The sequence below is a fragment of the Thamnophis sirtalis genome, unplaced genomic scaffold, assembly GCF_051295495.1.
Source record: "Thamnophis sirtalis isolate CommonGarterSnake01/CBP01778 unplaced genomic scaffold, rThaSir2_p1.2 scaffold_8, whole genome shotgun sequence".
NCBI lineage: Eukaryota > Metazoa > Chordata > Lepidosauria > Squamata > Natricidae > Thamnophis > Thamnophis sirtalis.
Window position 1 is genome coordinate 43872792 of NW_028261388.1, and position 22624 is coordinate 43895415.

Genomic DNA, 22624 nt, shown 5'->3' on the forward strand with positions numbered 1-22624 from the left:
CTCTTTTGATAAAATTGTGTGGATATCTATTTTGGGGGCAGATTTGTATAGATTTTCTGTTTCCTTTTTCTGCTGTTCAGGGTTGCTGCAAAAAGTGCCTGACCACTCAACCAATATAGCAAAACCAACAAAAGCTATAAAAAGCATAATACTGTCACACATAAAGAATAGCAGAAATAAAGAAGATATCAGCAACTACCAACACAGTATACAACCACATGGAATCAGCATAGCATACAAGCCAACTAAAGTCCTTCAAAACATCCTAAGTAAACAAACCACAACAAAAAAACCCCAGCAGTCTCAGGAGTCATCTATAACATAGAGTATAATGACTACAGCTGCCACATGTAGAACAAAAAGACAGAAGATTGGCAGAACACATCCATGAACACCAACTAGCAGACAAAAAACATGATGAAAACTCTATAATTTCACAACATATGGACAGATTTAACCATAGGTTCAACTAGGAAACTATGACTATCTTAGACCAAGCCAAGTCCAAAAGCACTAGGGAATTTCTGGAGACTTGGTACGCTGACAAATTAGCCATCAATAAGCACATAGACATACACAATATCTACATACATACAAAAGAAACAATCTACAAGCCAAAAAGGAACAAACAGCTGCTATGCTCTGTAAAGGAGCAGGTTGCAGTGACATTCTATTTTCAGTTGTTGCTACAAAAAAAACTCAACCCAGTTTTCTTCCAGGTATTGTTGAGTTCAGAATAATATGTAGTTGATCTATCTCTAATTGTGGCACCAGCTTTTTCTTCATTGTTCTGAAGCATCTCATTTAGTGGGGATGCAGGTCTTCTGACCATCTATAATTCACTCACACATTTCTTATATCTCCTTTCATTAAATCTATTGTTATAGTAGCAATTCCAGATTATTTTGTCTATGCATGGTTTGTTCCAGTAACACACCTAACATCAGAGTGGTGTGGTTCCCCCAAATCTTATGCAAACCTTGTTAATTGGGGCAATATCTGAGCTGCCATAATACTCCTTGTTTGTGTCACTCTCATATTTGAGATAGGCAGATGAAACATTAGCATGTTGTTGCCCAAGGACTCTACTGGTAAGATAGGTACCAGGATTTGAACCTTGGTTTCCTCATCAAAAGTAACACTCTAAAAACTGCACTTTCCAGCCCCAATGTCACGTAACATAGTGCAATGTAACATAACAACATAACATAACATATCAATATCTCATCTGATAATAAATATCAGGACTCGTCCCCCCCCCCTCTTTTCAATCCTTTCTGCACCTTCTCTTCATGTACTCCTATGGAGGTATTTCTGTTTCTGTTCACTTGGGAAATAATAGGAAATTCTTCTGAGAAGGGATGAGGATGGATATCATGCATTTAAGATAACTACTTGAAGAATCAATTTCAGGGAATTAATTGCAGATGGATAATGGGGTTTAATTACTCCCTCCATTTTAAAGAATGTGAGAGAAATCTGTATATATTGTAAGATTAGTGCCAGACAGTAGGACAGCTGGGTTTGGAGGCAACTTGCCAGCACACAATGTAATATTTCAAACAGTTGCATGTAAAGGTTACTGTACTGTGATAAAACATACCAGTGCACCTAGGAACATTTTATTTTAATTCCATAACATGTCAATTTGATAATATAGGAAAAGGTTCAGTATTTCAGCTTCTAAAACTCTGGAGAAAGGCTGTATGAGAGTATTCTAGTTAAAACAAATTCTTAGGAAATGCTAGAATGTTGTCAACCCATTATAGCGAGCTCTACATATCTTTAATTTCAGTGACCACGCTCATGTTTACTAACCCTAACCCTAACCTTCTGATTTTTATTTAAGCAATATTTTTAAAAATCTAAACTTAAACTGATTCTTAAATTGCTACTAAGTATCTCTCTAGAAACTTTACGTGAAACACGAACATATTTAATTAAGGGAAGGAAAGTAAAGTAAAGGAAGAATCCCTACAATTGTCCGAGCTTGTTTTCCTGACAGTCCTTTTTGCAGGACCATAATTACATGAGACCCAGAGAATCTCTATTTTAAGAAAGTGTCTGCCAAGAAATGAAAGGATTTTAGCATTTATCACTGCTTCTCCAAGGTCATAGAAGCAGTATAGAAACTAATTGATTGACCCCTTAACCCGTGCTTTTCATATAGTCTCTATGGATGCACCAATTCTTCCAAATTCCAGAGGTTTTCAGATGATAAGGAACAAGAGAGTCAGCTTGTTCTTGCAGGATAAGCTATATATTCACAGGGTTTTTTAAGCATTTAAAAATACTTCTAACCACCATAGAACTAACTATAGTCTCTGGGATATGACCTAGATTGTTTTTTTAAAAAAACCTAAATGTTTGCATTTGGCACTTGTAATAGGAGGAGAATATAGAAAAAGACAAATTGATAGCAAATGAAACAGTATAAAGTTCCACATAGTAATTCTACCCCCTATATTTGAAGTAAAAAAATGCAATGTATTTTAAAAACATTTCCTTCTATAGTCACCATTCTCACTGATTCAGGGTGGCTACACAAAAAGTGCAAAGATTAATATACCCATATTATTTCTGCTTGAAAAAGCCTTGTACTTTAAGAGAAGTCTGTTATTTTTTTGAAGGACAGACAATTCTGCCACATGAAAATATTAATTGAAAGGAAATTCGATTATATTTTCCCTCCCATTCTAATCCAGTCATCCATTCTATCTTGTGCATAGCATTTTCTTTATGAATACTGCATGAGAGAATGTCCCATCACTGGGTTTCACTTCAATAGAGTACTGTAGCCCTTCCAGCAATTCTCTGTTGAAGTATTGTAAAGATAGAACCAGTGAGTAAAACTTGAGCTATTATAGGAGAATTCCCACCTTTTCACAAGAAAAAGTAACATGACATATTTACATTAATATAATAATTATTATTGTACTAATTATTATTGTAATGATGTATATTTTATTTATGAATTTATAAAACTGTAGGTTGCAATTGAGAATTTAAACAAAAGTATTTGAATGGCAGTTGTTTTTTTAACCTAAGTTACAGGTCTAGAATGACTAAATGAAAAGATTTAAGTTTTATTCACTTGAAAATCATAATCACTAGATGAGATGACTACTTGTGAAAGGATGCATAGGGGTCACAACCTCTTTGTAGTAATTCATGTTCAAATTTTGTAGTTTGGAAATCAAAGCATTCATAATCAGTTTGTTGGCTGAAACTAATAATACAAACTACATAGGTGTTAGCTTTCAAATATAGTTACTACTACCTATAAGCTGGAAAGTAAAATCCTAGAAAAACTTCAGTCTGACATTATAGAATGTTTTAAAACAAACTTGGGGCAACTGTATGGTACATCTTGTAATTCAGGCCACTTACACTATAAATACTTTTTTCTCAGTTTTGTATCCTATTATAGCATTATATACCAGGACCATATACTCAGCTTGTCATGATCATTCAGGTCAATTTTGAACTGGATGCAACCAGGTACAGTACAATTAACTGGAAAAAAAAATACCTCGGATGCATATATTTTAAAACTTTCAATCTAGGATAATACTATCCCATATAGATTTTCAAGAGTCCCACAAATTTTCCTTAATCATTCCTACAGATAGAGTTATAGTTTGTACCTGATATAATGTAGCTTTGGAATGGAATATTTAAACTAGCAGTTCAAGCATAAAAGCAAAATTAAAGAACTACTTCGTTAATCACTACTTACTTATCCGTAACCTTTTTTCCACAATTCACTAGTCCTCATATAAGAAGTATATATATACAGTATATACATATATACAGTTCACACACACACACACACACACAGACACACACACACACACAGAGTACATATATCAGTGACGTGCAGTGAGGTTTATGGCTGGTGAGGCACTGATGTCACACACACACACACAAACACACACACACAGAGGAAGATGTCACACAAGGGCCCTTCAAAGACTAAACTTTTTTTTACTGGTGGGGAATTAAAACTCCCCTTTTCCTCAATGGGAAATCATATTCAGACAAAGAAAATTATTAAAAATATCCTTTCCTTTCTGAAGCCTGGCTCTTTCTCTGCACTTATATTGGGAGGGGAGGAATAGGGAAAATGCAAGCAGCGAGGCCAGCCTGCCCCCTTCTTGTCTCCCACCCCCTCTTCCCAACGGGATAAGAAGGCAGAGGGCTGGTCTTGCAAACGGGGATCAGCACACTCGCCGCCTCCCCCTCCCCCGGGAGGAGCTCTGCAGCGGGACAGACGAATGGAGGGGGAGATTGCCCCTTCCTCCTCCGCGCCCCCAAACCCCGTCTTCCCTGGCCTGCACCCCTGCGCCCAGGCTCCTTTGGATTCGGGGGTAATCCGAATGGGGGCAGCGGGGATCCCCGGGGTGGAGGCCTCCCGGTGCAACGGTCTTCCGCAGCTCCAGAGCGAACCTTCGCCTTTCCCACCCAGGATTGCAAGGCTGGAGGCCTCAGCAGCAGCCACCCCCACCCCCAGCCGGCCAACCCTCGCCCGTACTGTTAGCGGCAGGACCCGCACAGTTCCTCTCCTCCCCGGTGCCGTCTGGTGGGTGTGTGAGTGCTGGGTGCAAGCGCTGAATGACCAGCCAGCCCGGAAGGCATGCCGGCACTTTAGAGTGCTGGCAGGGCTTGGCTGCCATTCAGCGAAACATGTTTCGCTGAATGTCAGCCAAGGTCTAAAGTGCCGGCTTGCCTTCCGGGCCGGCACAGAAGGCAAGCCGGCACTTTAAAGGCATGCCGTCACTTTAGAGTGCTGGCAGGGCTCGGCTGCCATTCAGCAAAACATGTCCTGGTTTGTGGCCGGGTGGCATGCTTGCACTTTAAAGTGCATGCCACCCGGCCACAAACCAGGACATGTTTCGCTCTATGGCGCACCGAGGCGGCATGGCTTTAAAAATAATAATAATAATAAAAAAAAAATGAAAAAATGTTCTCTAGCCTCCTCCTACTAACTGCACTAAGCAGACTCAGAGTCACTGTGACTTAGAGTCTGGGAGCAACTACCTTGGCCTTTTTAATTATTTTAAAATAATATTCCTTTTCCTCATGAGACTGGTGAGGCCCCGCCTCCCCTGCTTCTAGTGACTGCACGTCACTGACATATATATGGAACAAATGGTCATATAATTCAAGAAACATATTTATTAGTTAGTAGTTTGAGTGATAAAGCCATTTATGTCATGATTATGTCAAGAGGAAATAATCTGCATCTATCCATTAGATAATTAATCTAACAAATTCTTTATTTATTATATATCTATCTGTTAACCATATGCAGGTGAATTTTTATGATGGTCACATTTACCATGCTTGCTTTGCTATATCAAACTGATATGCCCTGGTCAGCTCATCAAGATGGGCTTGAAGCATAGGTTGCATTTCTTCTCTGGGAGAAGGAGTTAATGTTGCAGTAGACTGTTGTCCAAAAGAAATTGCAGGGGAAGAAGCCACTCCTCGGACAGGAGGTGTAGGAACTCTGTCATCTTCTTCAAGTTCATCCTCCATTCCCTGATGCAAATAAGTCTGGACTGGTAAAGGTGGGCACCAATCATCACTGTTGTACCTACAAAATAAATAATTTTGGTTCACATTTGAGTCTTAAAGTTTTAACAATTATGTAATAAAGCTGGTAGATATTCATCATTGTTGCTAAGAACACTCTGACTTAAAACTCTGCTCAACCATGAAATTCACAGGGTGACTTTCTAAATTTTGAGACTACAACACCGGTCTGTTATGAGGCTAACACTGGAAGTGTCACACAGGGGGAATAAATGTATACTGCATTGAATTCCTGCAGGAAAAAGGTAAGATATAAACCTACTAAAATAAATAAGCTAAAGGGTATTTACTAAGTGAAGTATTAGCATACAGTTGTAGAATTAGAATAAACATGTCACTTGTTTATTTCAGAAAAATTAAGATTATATCTTTTCTCCCTTTTCAAAAATATTATTCTGACTTCTGACAGTGTTCTAATCAACAATAAAAAGCTCTTACTAGTGTTTTTAAAATACCCTTCCTTTGACTGATATGATCAGCAATGTCAAGCAAACAAATCATTGTGCAAACTATGGGACAAATGCAATTGTGTGTTTTGCTAGTATTATTTATAGACAATTAATGTTAAATATTTAGTTCTTGACTTACAATGGCAATTGAGATTGCAATTTCTGTAGCTAAGCTAAGCGATGTGATCATAAACTGCAACTGCATTACTTAGAGACAGCAATCCCTCCAGTTCTAGTTGCCATTGTTAACTGAATTCCATGTTGATAGATGAGCAAGTTCCTGCTAGCTTCCCACAACCAAGTCAGTGAGAAAGCTGAAAGGGAAATTGCAATTTTATGCTGTCTGCAAGCTTGCCTGCAGACTGATACGTGACTGCTGCCAGGCAGTAGGGGGTACAAGGAGATGCACAAAAGTTCAAGAGATATGCAACAAGGCTCAGGGAAGGTGTGTGTGTGTATGCAAGGAGCCAAAATGGTGTAGTGATGGTGTGCAGGGTTGCATTATAGTTGGAGAGGGTGCATTATGATGTACAAGGATTTGAGGAAGGTACAGGGAGGAAACACAAGGATGAATGGAGGTGCACAACAGGTGAGGGAAATGTGGCAAGGCCTAGGAGAGTGTGTGAAGGTGCATGAGCATACATGGGGATATGAGGGAAATGTGGCAAGGCTCGTGCAGGATATGTGATAGTACAAGGGAGATGTGTTGAGGCTTGAGGAAGAAGGGCTCAACAGGGGTGAAATTCAACTGGTTCGGACTGGTTTGGGCGAACCGGTAGGGAAGGATATTTGAATCGGTTCACGCAACTGGTAAAAACCATCCCTGATTGGCCCTGCCCATGCCCGCCCAGTTGCCGCTCACCCATTCTGGCCACTTGCTTGCCTCTTCTGGCTGCTTGCCGCCAACCTTGCCCACACCTGCCCGGTTGCTGCTCACCCCTTCTGGCTTCTTGCTTGCCCCTTGTGGCTGTTCACCACTTTCCCCTTCCGGCCATTCGCCCCTTCCAGCCATTCACCCCGCTCACCCATCCCCATCCTATATATGTTGCCTTTGCCACATGGCCCAGCTAATCATCTCGCCAGTCGCCTTGTCTGCTCAGTCCATCAAAGATAATGCCACCCACTCTCCCTTTGCTTTGGGTTGCCCAGGGATGTGCCATTCCCCAAGGCCCTGGAGCAGTCACCCGCCTTGATCAGGTCAGGGAATGCGCCATTCCCTGGCTCTGGCCTTGTTCCGGAACCTCCACCCGTTCACCTCACTCACCTACCTTCGCACCTGGGGGGGGGCACAGTGAGGCTTGACTGCCTTTCATGCCAAGATGCCTTCAGCCACCGCCATTCGTTTATGGCTGCCTTCTAAGCAAATCCGCTGTGACATGTCCTTCCAGCTGCTGCCGTTCTTCTAGCGGGTCTGGCCACAAGCAGAACCAGCAGGCAATGGGGTGCATGGGTGCTGCCCTGTTCTGGCTGCGCATGCACACCCCATTGTTTGCCAGCGCCACTCATGGCCAGACCTGGCCAGGACAATGGCAGCAACTGAAGGGATGGTGTCGCAGTGGTTTTGTTCAGAAAGCAGCCGCTGGCTGCAATCTTTAAGGTATGATCCTGGGAGGGAGGCGGAACTATAAAGGAACAGACTGCGGCCAGTGGCTGCCTTCTGAGCAGCTGTGCTGTGAAGGGAGGGAGAAAAGTTCGACCTCTTTCTGCTGCAACATTCAAAGTGGCTGCTTCTCTCCTCCTTCTCGGGCTCATACACACCAAGCAAACATGAGAAGGAGGAGAGAAGCAGCCATGTTGAACAATAGAAGACTTGGCTGGCTGAACTTTTTGGTCAAATCTGTGCTGATGGCTTGGTGGGTTGCAGTGAGTGACAAAAAGTTGGCCATGCCCACTCAGTCACATGACTCACTCAAGCCATGCCCACAGAACCAGTAGGGGAAAAACTGAATTTCACCACTGGGCTCAAGGGCTTGGCATGGGTTGAATGCAGATGGATTGGGGAAGGGCACATAGATGGGGTAACTTACCCTAATGGCTTGTAACTTTCCCTGCTAACTTTATTGATTTTCTGGTAAAGCTTGCAAGGAAGATAGCAAATGGTGACACATGATTGTAAGGCAGTGCAATTGATCAGGTATAATCTGGTTGCAACTGCCCATATTGCAATCATGTGATTACAAGTTCTGGCACAGACAAAATGCTGAGGACTGGTCATAACTATTATTTATTCAGCACTGTTGTAAACTTTGAATGATCCCTGAATGAATGGTTGTAGGACAAAAACTATCTATACAATGCACCAACACAATTAAGGGAAACATTTTGGGGAAATTCCAGTTCTTTTTCTCCTAGTTTTCTATTGTTTCGATCTAGGTTCCATTATTAACCAAGGATTCTTTGATTAAAACAAATTTTAAGTAAGAATTTCAGCTATGAAAATGTGTGCTGAAGAATTAAATGAAAGAATGTGTACTGTATACAAGGCCATATTAAATCATTCCAATAAATATCACAATAAATTCAGCATAATACATTTCATATATTTGTAGAATTGAAAAAGTCCATTTAGACCAGGGCTGTCAAACTCCCGGTCTGTGGGCTGGATGTGTCACATCCTAGCCATCCCCACCCCCAGTTTAGCGAAGGGGGGAAAAGTTCCAATACGTCACGTGGCGCCACCATGATGATCTGCCTTTGACACCCCAATTTAAACCTTTGAATGTCATCCTGGTTCGACATCTGCAAAAGGCACAGTCTAGCTTTCACTTAAACACAGTCAGTGAAAAGAAGTCTATGAATTCAATGGTAATGGGTGATACTGGGTTTTTTTTAAAAAATATTATGAACATGTGCATAGATTCTAGTGGGTGGTAATTTTTTAAATTTATTTATTAGATTTTTAAATTCTGACTTTATTACTTGTTATAAGTAATTCAAGGCAGCAAATGTATATACCACTCCTTCCTCTTCCTCCCCCCCCCCCGACAAAAATCTTGTGAGGTGAGATGGGCAGAGACAGAGTACCCAAAGTCACCCAATCAGCTATCATTCTTAAGGCAGGGCTACAATTCAGTCTCCTGGTTTCTAGGATAGCATCTCAACCACTAGTTCACATTTATTATTAATACAAGAAACATTGTGAGTGGAATTTCCATCTCTAAGCTATAATATATAAAGGGCTTAGAGTATTTATAAATAAAGTATTATAAAGTATGGGAACCCAATGATTTACAAATTAAGTATGACTACCTGGAGAACTCAACTAGATCTCTTAGATACCCTCTTAGATCTGTGAGGTTCATACTATTGATGTGAATTATTAAGCACTATATTTCTTTGAGAAACAGAGTCTGGAAAATAAAGAAACCATACTGGAAATGACATGACATTACCAGTAGCAATTAGATATAACAGAAACATCCTTATCTATGGAAGATCATTTGAAATTAAATGTTCTCTTAAACTTTCAGTAGAGAGATAAAAATGTGCATTTCGAATGGAAGTGTATGGAGCAAGGATTACTCAGCCAGATGGATTAAAACACTATTGTAATAAATATATATGAACAGTCTTATGCTTACGTTCTCTCTTCAAACTTCACAATAAATGGCTGTTCCACCTGACAATATTTGACAACTTTAGCTGTCAGATATTGGATTCAAAATTGTTAAAAGGAAAATACATTACCCTTGTTCTTGTGGATCCATCCCATAGTGTTCTAACTCTGTTCCTGGAAGTGGATGTATTGGAGGAGGTGGGAGAGGAACACTGGCCCAGGTAGACCCATTATTTTTCTGAGTCTTGGGAGTATTTTTGTTTTTCTTTTTCTTTCCTCCTTTCCCACCTGAAATCAAGAAGCATTACAAAAATATGAAGCTAATTATTTACATATTTCTATTTACAGAGTTTTGATTCCAGATGGCATATGTAAAAAAGAGTGAAAGCCTGAAAAGAACTTTTTTTCCTATTTTTATTTTACTATTATCAACAGCAAGATGTTATAGCTGACATAAGTTAGAAATAATAATAGAGTAGTTTGTGTGAAAAGTGCATGTATAATTGTCAAGCATTACTTCTTTTCATTTAACAAACTCTATATAACTTAATCACAATGAATCATGTTGAATAAAAGTTAAAATGATCTTGTGTCAAAATTGTATTTATAGATTTATTTTGTCTGTTTTAAATTTTCATGCAATATGTGTTAGGAAAAATAAAACACCAGAACAAAGTGCTTCAAAACAGAGTATTTATAATACTGTTTCTCAGTTATTAAGAACACAACCCTAAATATGATTCATTTGGCTTATTTTCAGACACAAAGCCAAGTGTAGGTGTTAAACTCTAAAAAACCTCTGTAAGCAGTTTATTGCTGGAATAGCTTTGCAGCATTTAGCTAAAAATGGAAAAAATAACGTATGTGTAATAATTTAAATCTATTCACTTCCATAGCCTCCCTCCTAATTATGAAAAAAAAAGATTATACATGGAGAAATGAACAATGAGGAATGGAAAAAAAATAGCTGAGAATGTACACACATATCCATGATGAGTTGTCACATTTTATGGAAATTCAAACTTAGTCATAGCTAATGATCCTACTATATTTGGACATAACGTGCTATATGCCAAAGAAGAATGAAACTTCAAACAGAATTAGGCAATTACACAGAAGAATTCTGAATGGAAAAAGGTAATATAGGACTAACAGAAAATGCACATAAAGAGGAATAAGTAAAGAATAATAAAAATAGAAACTGACAAGACAATAGAAGTACTAAAAATAACTTCACACATTTTTTAAATTTGGGTTTTTTTTTAAATGGCATGCATAATATAATTTGTTATATTGCAATGGGATTTTATACTGTGGTTTATGTACTGTGACCCATCTTGATGGCATATACAATAATTACACTACAATATCCAGCATACAACCTTTGCTTTATGTTTGGATATAGCTCTATATATTTTAAATGCTTATCTTTCAATTCCAATATATTTCTACTACTGAATTTATTGATATACTGGACCTCAGAGAGATTGTGATGGTGTATGAGATTATGTGTCCAATAATAGTATATACAATTTAAGAAACCCTCATAAATATCCTTAGAGAAAATCAAAAGTTGTAAAGTGATTAATTTATAGAAAGGAAGTACTGCTCCAGAAAGGTGAGAATTTTATGAAATAAAATTTCCATTCATGCTCAGATATATAGGAAACAAATTTTTAAATAATTTATATGTTCTCTAAAATAGCTTCTTAAATTGAGCAAATAAAGTATATTTTTCAAAAAAATAACATATATATTATATATGATTCGTTCAGGTATGTTAACACAAGAGTTATACCCAGTAATTGATCATATATCTTGAGTCTTTTAGGTTTATAAAACTGAATTAAAAATATTTTTTTCCTTCTTATGAAAATTGCATTGAAACCAACCTGAGAGGCTGTCACTCCTTTCTGAACTGTTGTGAGAGCTGGTGGTGCTGAAATCTTGTGACTGGTTGTGTGGCATTCTATTAGACAATCCCTCAGCCAATCGGTAGTCAGGGATGTAAAGCAAAGCTAAGGGTTGAAGGGCAAAGGTCATAGTACCTTCTTGTGATTAGTTTATAGCACATGCACAACATGCAGTTAGCTCTTCATCAGTTTATAAGTAAGATCTATTAAATATTTAACCTAGTGTATCATATAGATAGCAGGATGCAGTGCAGATATACGAAACCGGCAAAAGATGAAAGAAACTGAAATAGCATAATCCAATTAGTTGTATTTGTAAAGTTATAGAATACATGCAAGATACATTAAAGGAAGTGGGAACAGAAGAGGGCAAACCATAATTTTCTTCCCATGCAGAGAACATATTTATAAAAGAAAATTAAGAACAAGAATCACCATTGTTGCCTTTGCCCTGATCTGGAAGAGAGTAACCAAATCCCATTAAGTCACTTTTCTGCTGAATTGAACTTTTCCACTGAGGATCTGGTAAATCAACTGCCAATTCATGGATGCTGTTGGAATGCAGTATTTGTGTTGTGGCATACGGAGTAGCTTGTGTTATTTGGCTGGAACTATTGTAACTAGTTTTGGTACTGAAGTCAATGCTGCTATAAATGGCTCCATCAGAAAGCATTGTGGCAGTTTTATCCCCTGGCATTGGAGGTAACACATCTGTGATGCAAACAGAGAAATGGAAGGAAAAACCAGAATTAGAAAGAAAAAAATACTAAGCTATCAAGGTTTTAATATGAAAAATAAATATATCATGCTGCACATTTGCTTTTCAGCTGAGACAGTTTCTATGAGCCAGTGAAGGGAAAATGATATACAGCCTATGCTTTTCTATCAGCATCTTTGACAAACTTTGCACTTGTCCTTCACATCTCACTGCTTAAAAGCCATATTTCCTCCATATCTTCAGCTGTGAAAATGAAGCTTGGAATATTTCTGTCCTGAACACTATTTCCAATTGTTCATTTTATGTCAGTGGCAATGACACTGTCGTGCTCAAGGGATAAGATAAAAATCACAGAAGAAACAATCTCCTTGTATTTCTCCTCCTCCTCTGTTTCCGTCTTGCGAGCACTGAACAAACTACTAAATGAATACAGAGATATCTTCAGTTATTCTTTTGAAAGAGTCTTGGTCAATACTATTTTAATGTATTTGTTTTAAATTATCTGAATAATTTTAAGAAGGCAAAATAAAAAAATAAATTATTTTGGAATGTTTTCCTTTTTCCTTCATCTGATTGAAACTTGAAATATGCTAACACATAGTTACTTTAAATTTAATAGTAGAAGATAAACTGATTTGATTATTCATCAAAATTATTTTAATCCACTAAGTGAAAGACAAAACCTTCATTATTATAAAATTAAGTGGAAAAATATTATTTATTCAAAATAATTACCACAATATTAATGTTTACCCTAATGCAGTTCAAAGTCTTTTTGTTTATTTTTATTTCAATAAATGGCATAAATCAAATTCTCACATGGAAAAGTGAATAGCATAGTTAAGACCAATTTGTGAAAATTATATGCTTAGGAAAAGAAATGAAATACCCTGAAATACCATGACTTGTATACAGTTTGACAACAGCATTTTTGAAAAACAGTATAATAGAAGAGCAACTATTAATTATTAATCTGAATATTTAAATTAAATATGAATTATGATTTTCATAGGCCAGCCAAAAGATAAATATAGAAATAATGAATCAGAAATCAAGTGTCCAAATTAAAATAATAATATTCATTTGTAGAATTTTTATATCACAGACTCTGCAGACTCAATGAAGTTTAAAAGCTAATTCTTTATTCTGCTAGAGAGGGACCACCTTGAGCACACCTTCCACTTCTGAGAACCACTCACAGACAAATAGATGAATTGTATAGGTCAGTAATGGCAAACCTTTTTTTATGGCATGCCAGAATTGTGTGCACACACACTACTGCACCCCCCTGCGTGCCCACTCAATTCCCCACCCAAATGCGCATACGAACCCCCCATGCATGCACATGCACCTCTCCCCAGGCTACAGAGGCTTTCCTGAAGACTGGGGAGGGCAAAAATGCCCCCCCAGAGGCCCTCTGGAAGTCAGAAATGGATTGTGGCCCATTGGGGCTGTTTTTTGCTCTCTCCAGCCTTCGGAGGCTTTCCTGAAACCATTTCCAGGTACTGGAGGGCGTCTGGAAGGCTGGAAGAGGCCATTTTTGCTTCAGGAGATGGTGGTTGTGAGCCTCGGGGCTCCTGGGCAGCCCATGTGCACAGGGCATTGGGCTGGCTCCAGTTGAAAAATGTCAGAAAATTCCCCATTTTGCAAGGCAGTTCCCAAAGAGAATGAAGCCGGCGCGGCACTTCTTCCAAAAGCTGAGGGCCAGGCTCCTTTTCCTGTCTCGGCTGTTGGAAGAGCACTGCATCCGTTTCATTCTCTTTGAGAGCCAGCTTGCTTGCCGCGGCGTGAGGTGAGCATTGCCGAAGAGAAATCAGTGAGAGGGGGAGAAGAAAACAAACTTCTGCTAGGGATGCCTTCTCCCTCTCCCCCTGATTTCTCCCTGGCAGCACTCACCTAGCATGGCAGCAAGTGGTCCGTGTGTGTGTGTGTATGTGTGTTTATATGTCTAAGGGACACTGGATGGGACCAATCAGCTGGGAGGCTGGCAAAGAAGTCTTGGTTTCCCCACTGCCATGGCTCTCGGAGGAAGGAGGCAAGAATGCTGGCTGGCACTTGCTTCCCTTACTGTTCACCATTGCCACCCCTGCAGGACGGAGCATTACCACCCCCTCCCTACTGGCTGCAGCCCAGGCCCTGCCTGCCCTGCTTAGCTGGCCGGCTGGCCGGGAAAGCAGCAAGGCAGCAAGCGGCAATGAGCATTAAGGGAAGTGAGCACCGGCCAGTATCTGCCAGGGAGAAATCAGGGGGAGAAGGAGAAAGCCGAGCTTCTGCTAATGATGGCCTTCTCCCTCTCCTCCCTATTTCTCTCTGGAAGCCCCCACTGTCCCTAGCAGAAGTTTGTTTTCTTCTCCCCCTTCCGCTGATTCCTCCATGGCAGCGCTCGCCTCACACCAGGGCAACCGTGGTGTGTGTGTTTGTGTGTGTATGTAACAGAGGATGGATGGGACCGATCAGCTGGGGAAACCAAGGCTTCTTTGCCAGCCTCCCAGCTGACTGGTCACATCCATCCCCCCTTACACACACATACACACACAGAGAGAGAGAGAGAGAACTTGTTGCTGCACGAGGCAAGCATTGGCAGGGAGAAATCAGGGGGAGAGGGAGAAAGCATCCCTACCAGAAATTTGTTTTCTTCTCCCCCTCCAGCTGATTTTTCCTTGGCAATGCTCGTCTCATGCCGCGGCAAGCAAGGTGTCTCTCAAAGAGAATGAGAGTAGCGACGGCTGTTTTGCTGCTGCTTCCAGCCGGGATATATTATGCCAGGCCCTCAGTGGCATCCCGGTACCGGGGGCAAAAAAGTGGTGATGGCAAGGACAGGTGGGCCCAGGCTTCCCTTCCTCCCCCCAGCAGGCTTCTTGCACAGCTTCAGCCCGTGACTCTGATGAGACTCCGCAATCCAGAGCGCTGCCGCTTTCAGCTGGGATATATTCTGCCAGGCCCTCACCTCCCCACCAGCAGCTCCTCCGCTAGCATCCCGGCTGGAAGCAGCAGTGCAAAGCTGCTGCTGGGGAAGGGACGAAGGGATGGCGGCCACTCGTTCTCGCCACCACCACTGGTAACCTGGTAACGGCGACTGTTATGCTGCTGCTTCCAGCCAGGACACTGGATGAGCTGCTGGCAGGGAGGCAAGCTACCTGCATAAAGACGCTGCTGAGGGCCTGGCTCGCTGACAAGGGAGCAATTGCGGTGTCTGCCCAGTCGCTCCTGCCCTTCCTCCTGTGGCTGCCACTGCCACTGCTTTTCTGGGGCACCCGATCCAGCCAGGCAATACAGACCGTGGATGCATGTCACTGCGGTGGGCTGGAGTTGTGCAAGTAGCCCGCTCTGGTGGGGAGGGAGGGAAAGCCTTGCCTGTCCTTGCCGCTGCTGCTCCCTCACCCCCGGCGGCTGTCACAGTGCTGATTCTGGCTGGTGTGGGAGTGGCTGCAGTGGCCGGCCAGCCGCTCCTGCTCTTCCCCTTGTGGCTGTCGCTGCTTTTCTGGGGTGCCAGAGCCAGCCAGGCACTTCGGACCGCAGATGAGCCATGGGGTGGTAGCCTGGGACCAAGCAAGAAGCCCGCTCGGGCGGGGAGGGAGTGACATCCCGACCACAACTCTCCTTTGCTAAGAAGTGATGGCCCCTCTCCATGTCTTTTGGCACTTGCAGCCGTTGTTCTTCCTGTTGCTGGTTTTTACGTGTGCATGCATGCGAGGAACCAGATCACCAAATGGCCAACACACATGTGCACCCTGGAAACAAAAAGATCATTTTCCTGGAGTACACATGTACACCGGATGACTTCTCTTTCTGCTTTCTGGCATGCCAATGCGCATGAAGACTGTCTGGCTGCTGCACCCAAACCCAGAAGAGCAACTGGTGATGGCTCCATGTGCCAGGAAAAATGGCTCTGTGTGCCATAGGTTCACCATCACGGGTATAGGTTCAAAGAAAAGAATGATCAGGGGACTATAAAGAATGACTGAATGAACTGGGAATATTTAAATCTGAGAAGAATGAGGAAGGATATGTTTGCACTTTTCAAGGACCAGAACAGATGTTACCAAATATTATACCCCTCAGACAGGGTTCGCAACTTGGGAGTCCTCCTGGATCCACAGCTGACCTTTGATCACCATCTGTCGGCTGTGACCAAGGGGGCATTTGCCCAGGTTCGCCTGGTGCGCCAGTTGCGGCCCTACCTGAACCGGGAGGCTCTCACAACAGTCACTCGTGCCCTTGTGACCTCTAGGCTGGAATACTGCAACGTGCTCTACATGGGGCAGCCCTTGAAGAGTATTCGGAGACTTCAGCTTGTCCAGAATGCGGCTGCGCGAGTGATTGTGGGTGCACCTCAGTTCGCCCACATAACACCTATCCTCCGCGAGCTGCGCTGGCTACCTGTTGATCTCCGGGTACGCTTCAAGGTGCTACTTACCACCCATAAAGCCCTTCATGGTAGTGGATCTGGGTACTTGAGAGACCGCCTCCTGCCAATTACCTCCTCGCGACCTATTAGATCACACAGATTAGGCCTCCTCCGAGTTCCATCCGCCAGTCAGTGTCGACTGGCAACTACGCGGAGGAGAGCCTTTTCAGTAGTAGCTCTGACCCTTTGGAACGATCTCCCCGTGGAGATTCGTACCCTCACCACCCTCCAGACCTTCCGCACAGCCCTCAAGATCTGGCTATCCCGTCAGGCCTGGGGTTAAAGATTATAATCCGTCCCCACCCGAATGATGAATGTTGCTTCTATTTTTAATTATGTATTGTTTTATATGTCATTGTGTGTATTCCCTACTCCATAAGTTGTAAGCCGCCCTGAGTCCCCTCAGGGAAAAGGGCGGCCTATAAATAAACTATCTATCTATCTATCTATCTATCTATCTATCTATCTATCTATCTATCTATCTATCTATCATCTATCTATCTATCTATCTATCTATCTATCTATCTATCTATCTATCTATCTATCTATCTATCTATCTATCTATCTACCAGAAGAATATGAAGAGCTACTCCCACTTGTTCCAGACTGCAGGGTTTTAATTGATTTAAGTTTTAGAAAGGCAGAAATGTTATTTTTTTTTTAAAAAAATAGCATTTTAATACTGCAGTCAATTACTTATACTTTAATTCAGATTCTTGCCCTGAATTGGTTAGAGTAGAATGCTAAAGCCAGGTTGCTGATTGGGATACTCCATTGTTAGTTTTATACCTATTTAAAGTGATTGCACTGACTTTCAATTAAATAATGATTTCTGTTTATGCTTTTGTTTATGATATGTAAGGTCATAATCTACCTGGAGCTGATGGGCTTGGAACCAGGATATCTTGTATCTGTTGCTATATATTTAGTCAAACAATGGGATTATTGTAAGAGTTTTGATTTATATATTTAGAACTACAGATTTCAGATGGCTAAACTGAGTGGCTGTGGATTTTCGGGAATTTTGGATGTCAGATGTTCTGGGTTTGGTTCTGAATGGAACTACCACTTCAAACAGAGCTGTTGTGTGATTTTGGGGTTATACTAAATTCATAGCTCATGCCTGAAGAGCCATGGCTTGGACCATCTTACTCATGGTCATCTTTTGTTTATTTGTTTTTTAAATTTGTATACCATGTGATTCCCTGTGACTGAGATTAGGGTTGGCTGAGATTGGGACTGTCCTTGATGACAATTCATTACTTTGTAAGCTGCCCTAGATGGCAGTGGATTTCTAGATGGAATTCAAGAGGCTGGCTATCATATTTAAAGCTCTTCATGGCACAGGGCGATCACTTTGATGAGCCGAGGTGGCACAGTGGTTAGAGTGCAGCACTGCAGGCTACTTCATCTGACTGCAGTTCAGCAGTTCGGCTGTTCAAATCTCACCGGCTCAAGGTTGACTCAGCCTTCCATCCTTCCGAGGTGGGTAAAATGAGGACCCAGATTGTTGGGGGCAATACGCTGACTCTGTAAACTGCTTAGAGAGGGCTGAAAGCCCTATGAAGCGGTATATAAGTCTAACTCCTATTGCTATTGTCTCTGATTATCTTTGCCAATCTAATAAGATCTGACAGGGTAGGTATTTTCCAGATTCTGTCATTTTAGCAATATCATTTGGTGGAATACAGGAGACCTACCTTCTCTATCACAACCATGCCCCAATGATCTGAAGGGTTTGCCTTCTGTAAAGCCTTGATGAGCCATTTTATTTCTCCCCTCCCCTCTCCACACATCAGAAGCTTTTCATGTTTTTCAAACACACCCAGATAGTTTGCTTTTAATTGATTAATTATTTAACCATTGTATTATACTTTATTTTAACAATAGTATACTGTTTTAATTGTATGTCATCCTGAGTTTATGTAAGGAGAGCAATTGTAAAAATTGCCTAAATATAATAAATATTTTATTTTGTAATCCTCTTGATGATATAGAAAGCTTTTGTATAAACATATAGTGTAACAATATATCATTACTGGTACTTTTTATTTTCATTGTTTATACTTCCATCATCATTTTTTCTAACAAATATGTTGGATAAAGAAACAATGTATCTTTCCATAAACATCCTACATATTAAGAAATTGGAAAATGTACCTCCACGACCAAAATTCCCAAGATCACTTGGTCCATTGGTACTGTTGTTAACAGGAAGGCTGGTAGCAGGCCAAGAATCCGCAAGCCAAGGATAACTTGGATCACTTGCATTTAACAAGCCTGGCCGACTAAAGAAATCCAATAATAAAGTGTTACTGTGAGAAATCTATGCAACTGTAATAAACACATTTAATTTGCTCCACAAATTGTTGTAACAATTCTATGAAATTTGTAAAGTAATTTTATATTAAAATGGTAAATTCTGTGCACTTAAAAATCTTTAAAGTAAAATTGGATTCTGTATAAACCTGACACATTGCCTGTAGAAACTGGTGGCATACCCACACACAGTTTGCTGTAATCCCTAGGAATTCTATTGTCTGGGCTGAAAAGAAGGAATAGGCTGTACCACTGAAAGATCCTAAGCTAGGAAGAAATGATAAATTACTACCTCAAGGGAATAATCATTCAAAGTGACTGTTCTATATCAACCATTTCCAGTCCTCTGGTGACTATTTTTTCACTTCCTGCATACCAAATGTATGTCTGTTATCTAGAAGATGCTAGATTTTCCTCTGAGTGCTCTTGCATGAATTTAAAAGCAAGCAAGTTTAAATTGGATTAATGGAAAATTCAAGGCAGCAATTCTACCTATCGCAGCAGACTTCCATGTGTTTGTTTTCAGTTTTTGTAAACTCCTGAAGACAGAATATGTATTGACTGAAACAAATGGATGAGATATACACTAGGTTTAATATAAAAGCCAAGATATACACTAGGTTTAATCTTGTTCTTAAAATTTGGTAAGATGGAGAGAAAATATGAAGCAAATATATTGAGAGTATATTTATTAACATTTTTAAAAGCAAAAAGTAACAGTGGGAATCAGAATTTTGTATTAGGTCTTTCATCAGATGTTTGTACATTACATTTATGACAGTATATTTTTTTTCTTGCACCCCCAATAATCCCTTTTGTATAATTTCAGAGAGAAATATGGGTTTCTATAGAAACGGCAATAAGACCATCACACAGCTTGCTTCTCATTTATGTACTCTCATTAGACTTAATCCCCTTTTTGCTAAAATATTGATTCAATGGGAGATGGGAAGTTATTACCAGATCCTAATTACAGACTCCATATTGGCACTGAGAAAATATATGAGGATATATGGGTCGGTTATCAACTTTTATCAATTTCAATTGAGTGGCCAAAGTTGTAGAATCTAGTCCTATCAATTTACAACTTATTCATCTTCTGTGAATCATTTATTTTGTGAACGATTGTGGGTAATTGCTCATTCACTACAATTTAATGGAAGCCAATAAGGTCTCTTAAACAACAGCAACTTCATTTACTAATGCCTAATTAATGCAACAACTATCCTGAAAACAAATGAATACATTCCTTCTGATATTTTCTACTAATTTCTTCTTGGGCATCTGGGAGTTATCAAACATCTGGGCTTGATTTCTTTAAGTGTACAGCAGATCATTAAAAGCCAGTTTAATCCTTTTAATTCCTCCTAGAATTGCTACTTATACATCTGATCATCTCTCTCTGTCGCTAGCTCCTACAAAAAAAATTAAACGAGCTAAACATATGAGAAATTCAAAAAGAGGTATGATCTGTAAATTACAAGTATACCTTCCATTGCTCATAAGTCCTCCATCTCCTCTTTGAAAAGTGACTGGTTTGTGTTTCAAATAGAAAAAAAAGGGGAAAGGTGCATTAGTATTTTATACTGAGTGAAATTATAATATGTAGATAATTCATAAAGTCAAAAGGCCTATACTCCACCTACCTGAAGATTATATTTTAAACGAGATAACAAAGTATAAGGATAGCAAAAGCCAATGTAATTCCTATTTCCTCAGCATAATGTGTGTGTTAATTTAAGTTATTCTCTTTCAGTGACATGCTCAAAGGATAATTTATTTTGGATTTCTTGTCATTATGGAGTTTATTGCAATTTTCTAAAATCAACTGACTTTTGACTTATAACACACTGAGCCCAAAGCCACTGAAATTGTGCAGGTCTCTTAAAACCTTTACCTTTATTTCTCTAGCTAAATTAAAATGAAACTACACACTCTAACATGCTACTGCTTAATGAAATAATAATGATGTTATAGTTATAATCATGTCCTCACAAAAAAGTTAGATGTGAAAAACATGTTAAAACTGAAAACAGAAAAAAATTGTTTCACAGTTTTTCACAAAAAACTTGTTTCACAAAAGTTTCACAGCAAATGCTTCATTTTTCATGCTGTATTATCTTTATTACATAATTGTGTAAGTTGATAATGTAATTAAGACTACATCATAAGCCCATTTTAAATCAGCTCAGTAAATAGTCACAACAGTCCAATCACAATGTTCTCAGCAAAGTAGCTGTTAGCTATTACAATCCAATATTTAGGAAATTATTTTCCTTAAATGACAATCCAGGAGACTTTGCATTTGGCTCTGGAAATCATATATGTCTGGAAGAAGGCACCCAAAATTTCTGTGCCAGTTGCTAAAGAGTAAATATGACTTCAGACACTTTGAAGCCAATAGCAAGAGCAGCAGCTGAAAAGAGGCAAAATGGATTGACTCAGGTTGACTCAGTCTTCCAGCCTTCCGAGGTCAGTAAAATGAGGACGTAGATCATTGGGGGCAAAATGCTGACTCTTTAACCTTTTAGAGAGGGCTGTAATGCACAGTGAAGGAATATATAAGTCTAAGTGCTATGACTATTTCTGTTATATCCATTTACTACAGTGTTATGCAATAGATTAGGCTGATTCAAATTCAATATCTATTAAATATTTCATATTAGCGCAGCACAATTTACATTCAGATGTAGTGTGGCTACCTTGTAGAAGTGGAATTCATAGACATATGTTGAAACTCTCTGTGTATGATTTTTTACCATATACGTTCCCATTAATATATAAATATTGCTCAGAAACATTGATAAATAATAATACATAAATAATAAATAATACATTTTAACATAGGCTATTTTTTTTCTTTTTTTCCTGCAATATCATTCATACCACAATCACAGTCAAACAATTATAATGATTCAAGACTGAAATATTATCACTGTAGTTATTAGAATATAAAAAAATATCTATACCTTCTGGGGAAACACTACATTCATGTTATCAGTTCGACAAGTGGCTTCATGATATCCATTTAATACCAGTAAGAACAAAGGAGGTCCCTTTAGGACACCTCACAGAATAAATTTAAGAATGGATGATTAATTGCCTATCACCACTGAGTAAACAATAATTGATGCTTAAGGATCAATATAGATATACTTCATGTTAAAATGGTGCTGTACCCATTGGGAAATTAATACATATTCAGTTTAAATATTGCTTCTTATTATATTGTCAGTGATAATCATTAGATACATTAGATTGAATGGATGCTTTACAATATGCAAGAAAAATATTTATGAGGTTATATTTTTATATTTTTAAATTCCAAAACTATGTGACTATAACAGTGTTAGATCCTCCCTCACCCTTTTTTCTTACTTCTTGTTTACAAAATATTATGGAAGTCAAAATAATATCTAACCTACTTTAGCTAAATTTATAAACATAATCTGCAAGTTTTTATTATGAATTTGATTTACACTACTTATTATTGGAATTTAATAGACTGATTTCAAGACAGCATTTTTGGTTTAAAAATAACATAGATATGGTCTAGTTCATTTATAGTTTTTCATAACTTTCTACTTTGAAAAGAATTAACTGGCTTTCACATTTATAGCAAGAATTTCAGTTAAAAATACCCTTGTATTAAATGATCATAAT

The 22624-nt window shown here is 39.4% G+C and overlaps 1 protein-coding gene across 12 annotated transcripts in view; it reads right to left on the reverse strand.

Moving 5' to 3' along the window:
* ROBO2 (roundabout guidance receptor 2) overlaps positions 1-22624 on the reverse strand; it is a 688225-nt gene that overhangs the window by 21060 nt on the left and 644541 nt on the right. For 8 of the 12 annotated variants that reach the window (XM_087721517.1, XM_087721514.1, XM_087721515.1 and 5 more), the window contains 6 exons: positions 20451-20493; positions 18803-18930; positions 11952-12227; positions 11496-11621; positions 9735-9891; positions 5342-5599 (listed from right to left, as the gene is read on the reverse strand). In XM_087721517.1, coding sequence (XP_087577643.1) covers positions 5342-5599; positions 9735-9891; positions 11496-11621; positions 11952-12227; positions 18803-18930; positions 20451-20493 — 988 coding nt within the window. The remainder of the gene's footprint in view (positions 1-5341; positions 5600-9734; positions 9892-11495; positions 11622-11951; positions 12228-18802; positions 18931-20450; positions 20494-22624) is intronic. The other 4 variants (XM_087721522.1, XM_087721525.1, XM_087721524.1 and 1 more) reach the window with 1 other exon arrangement.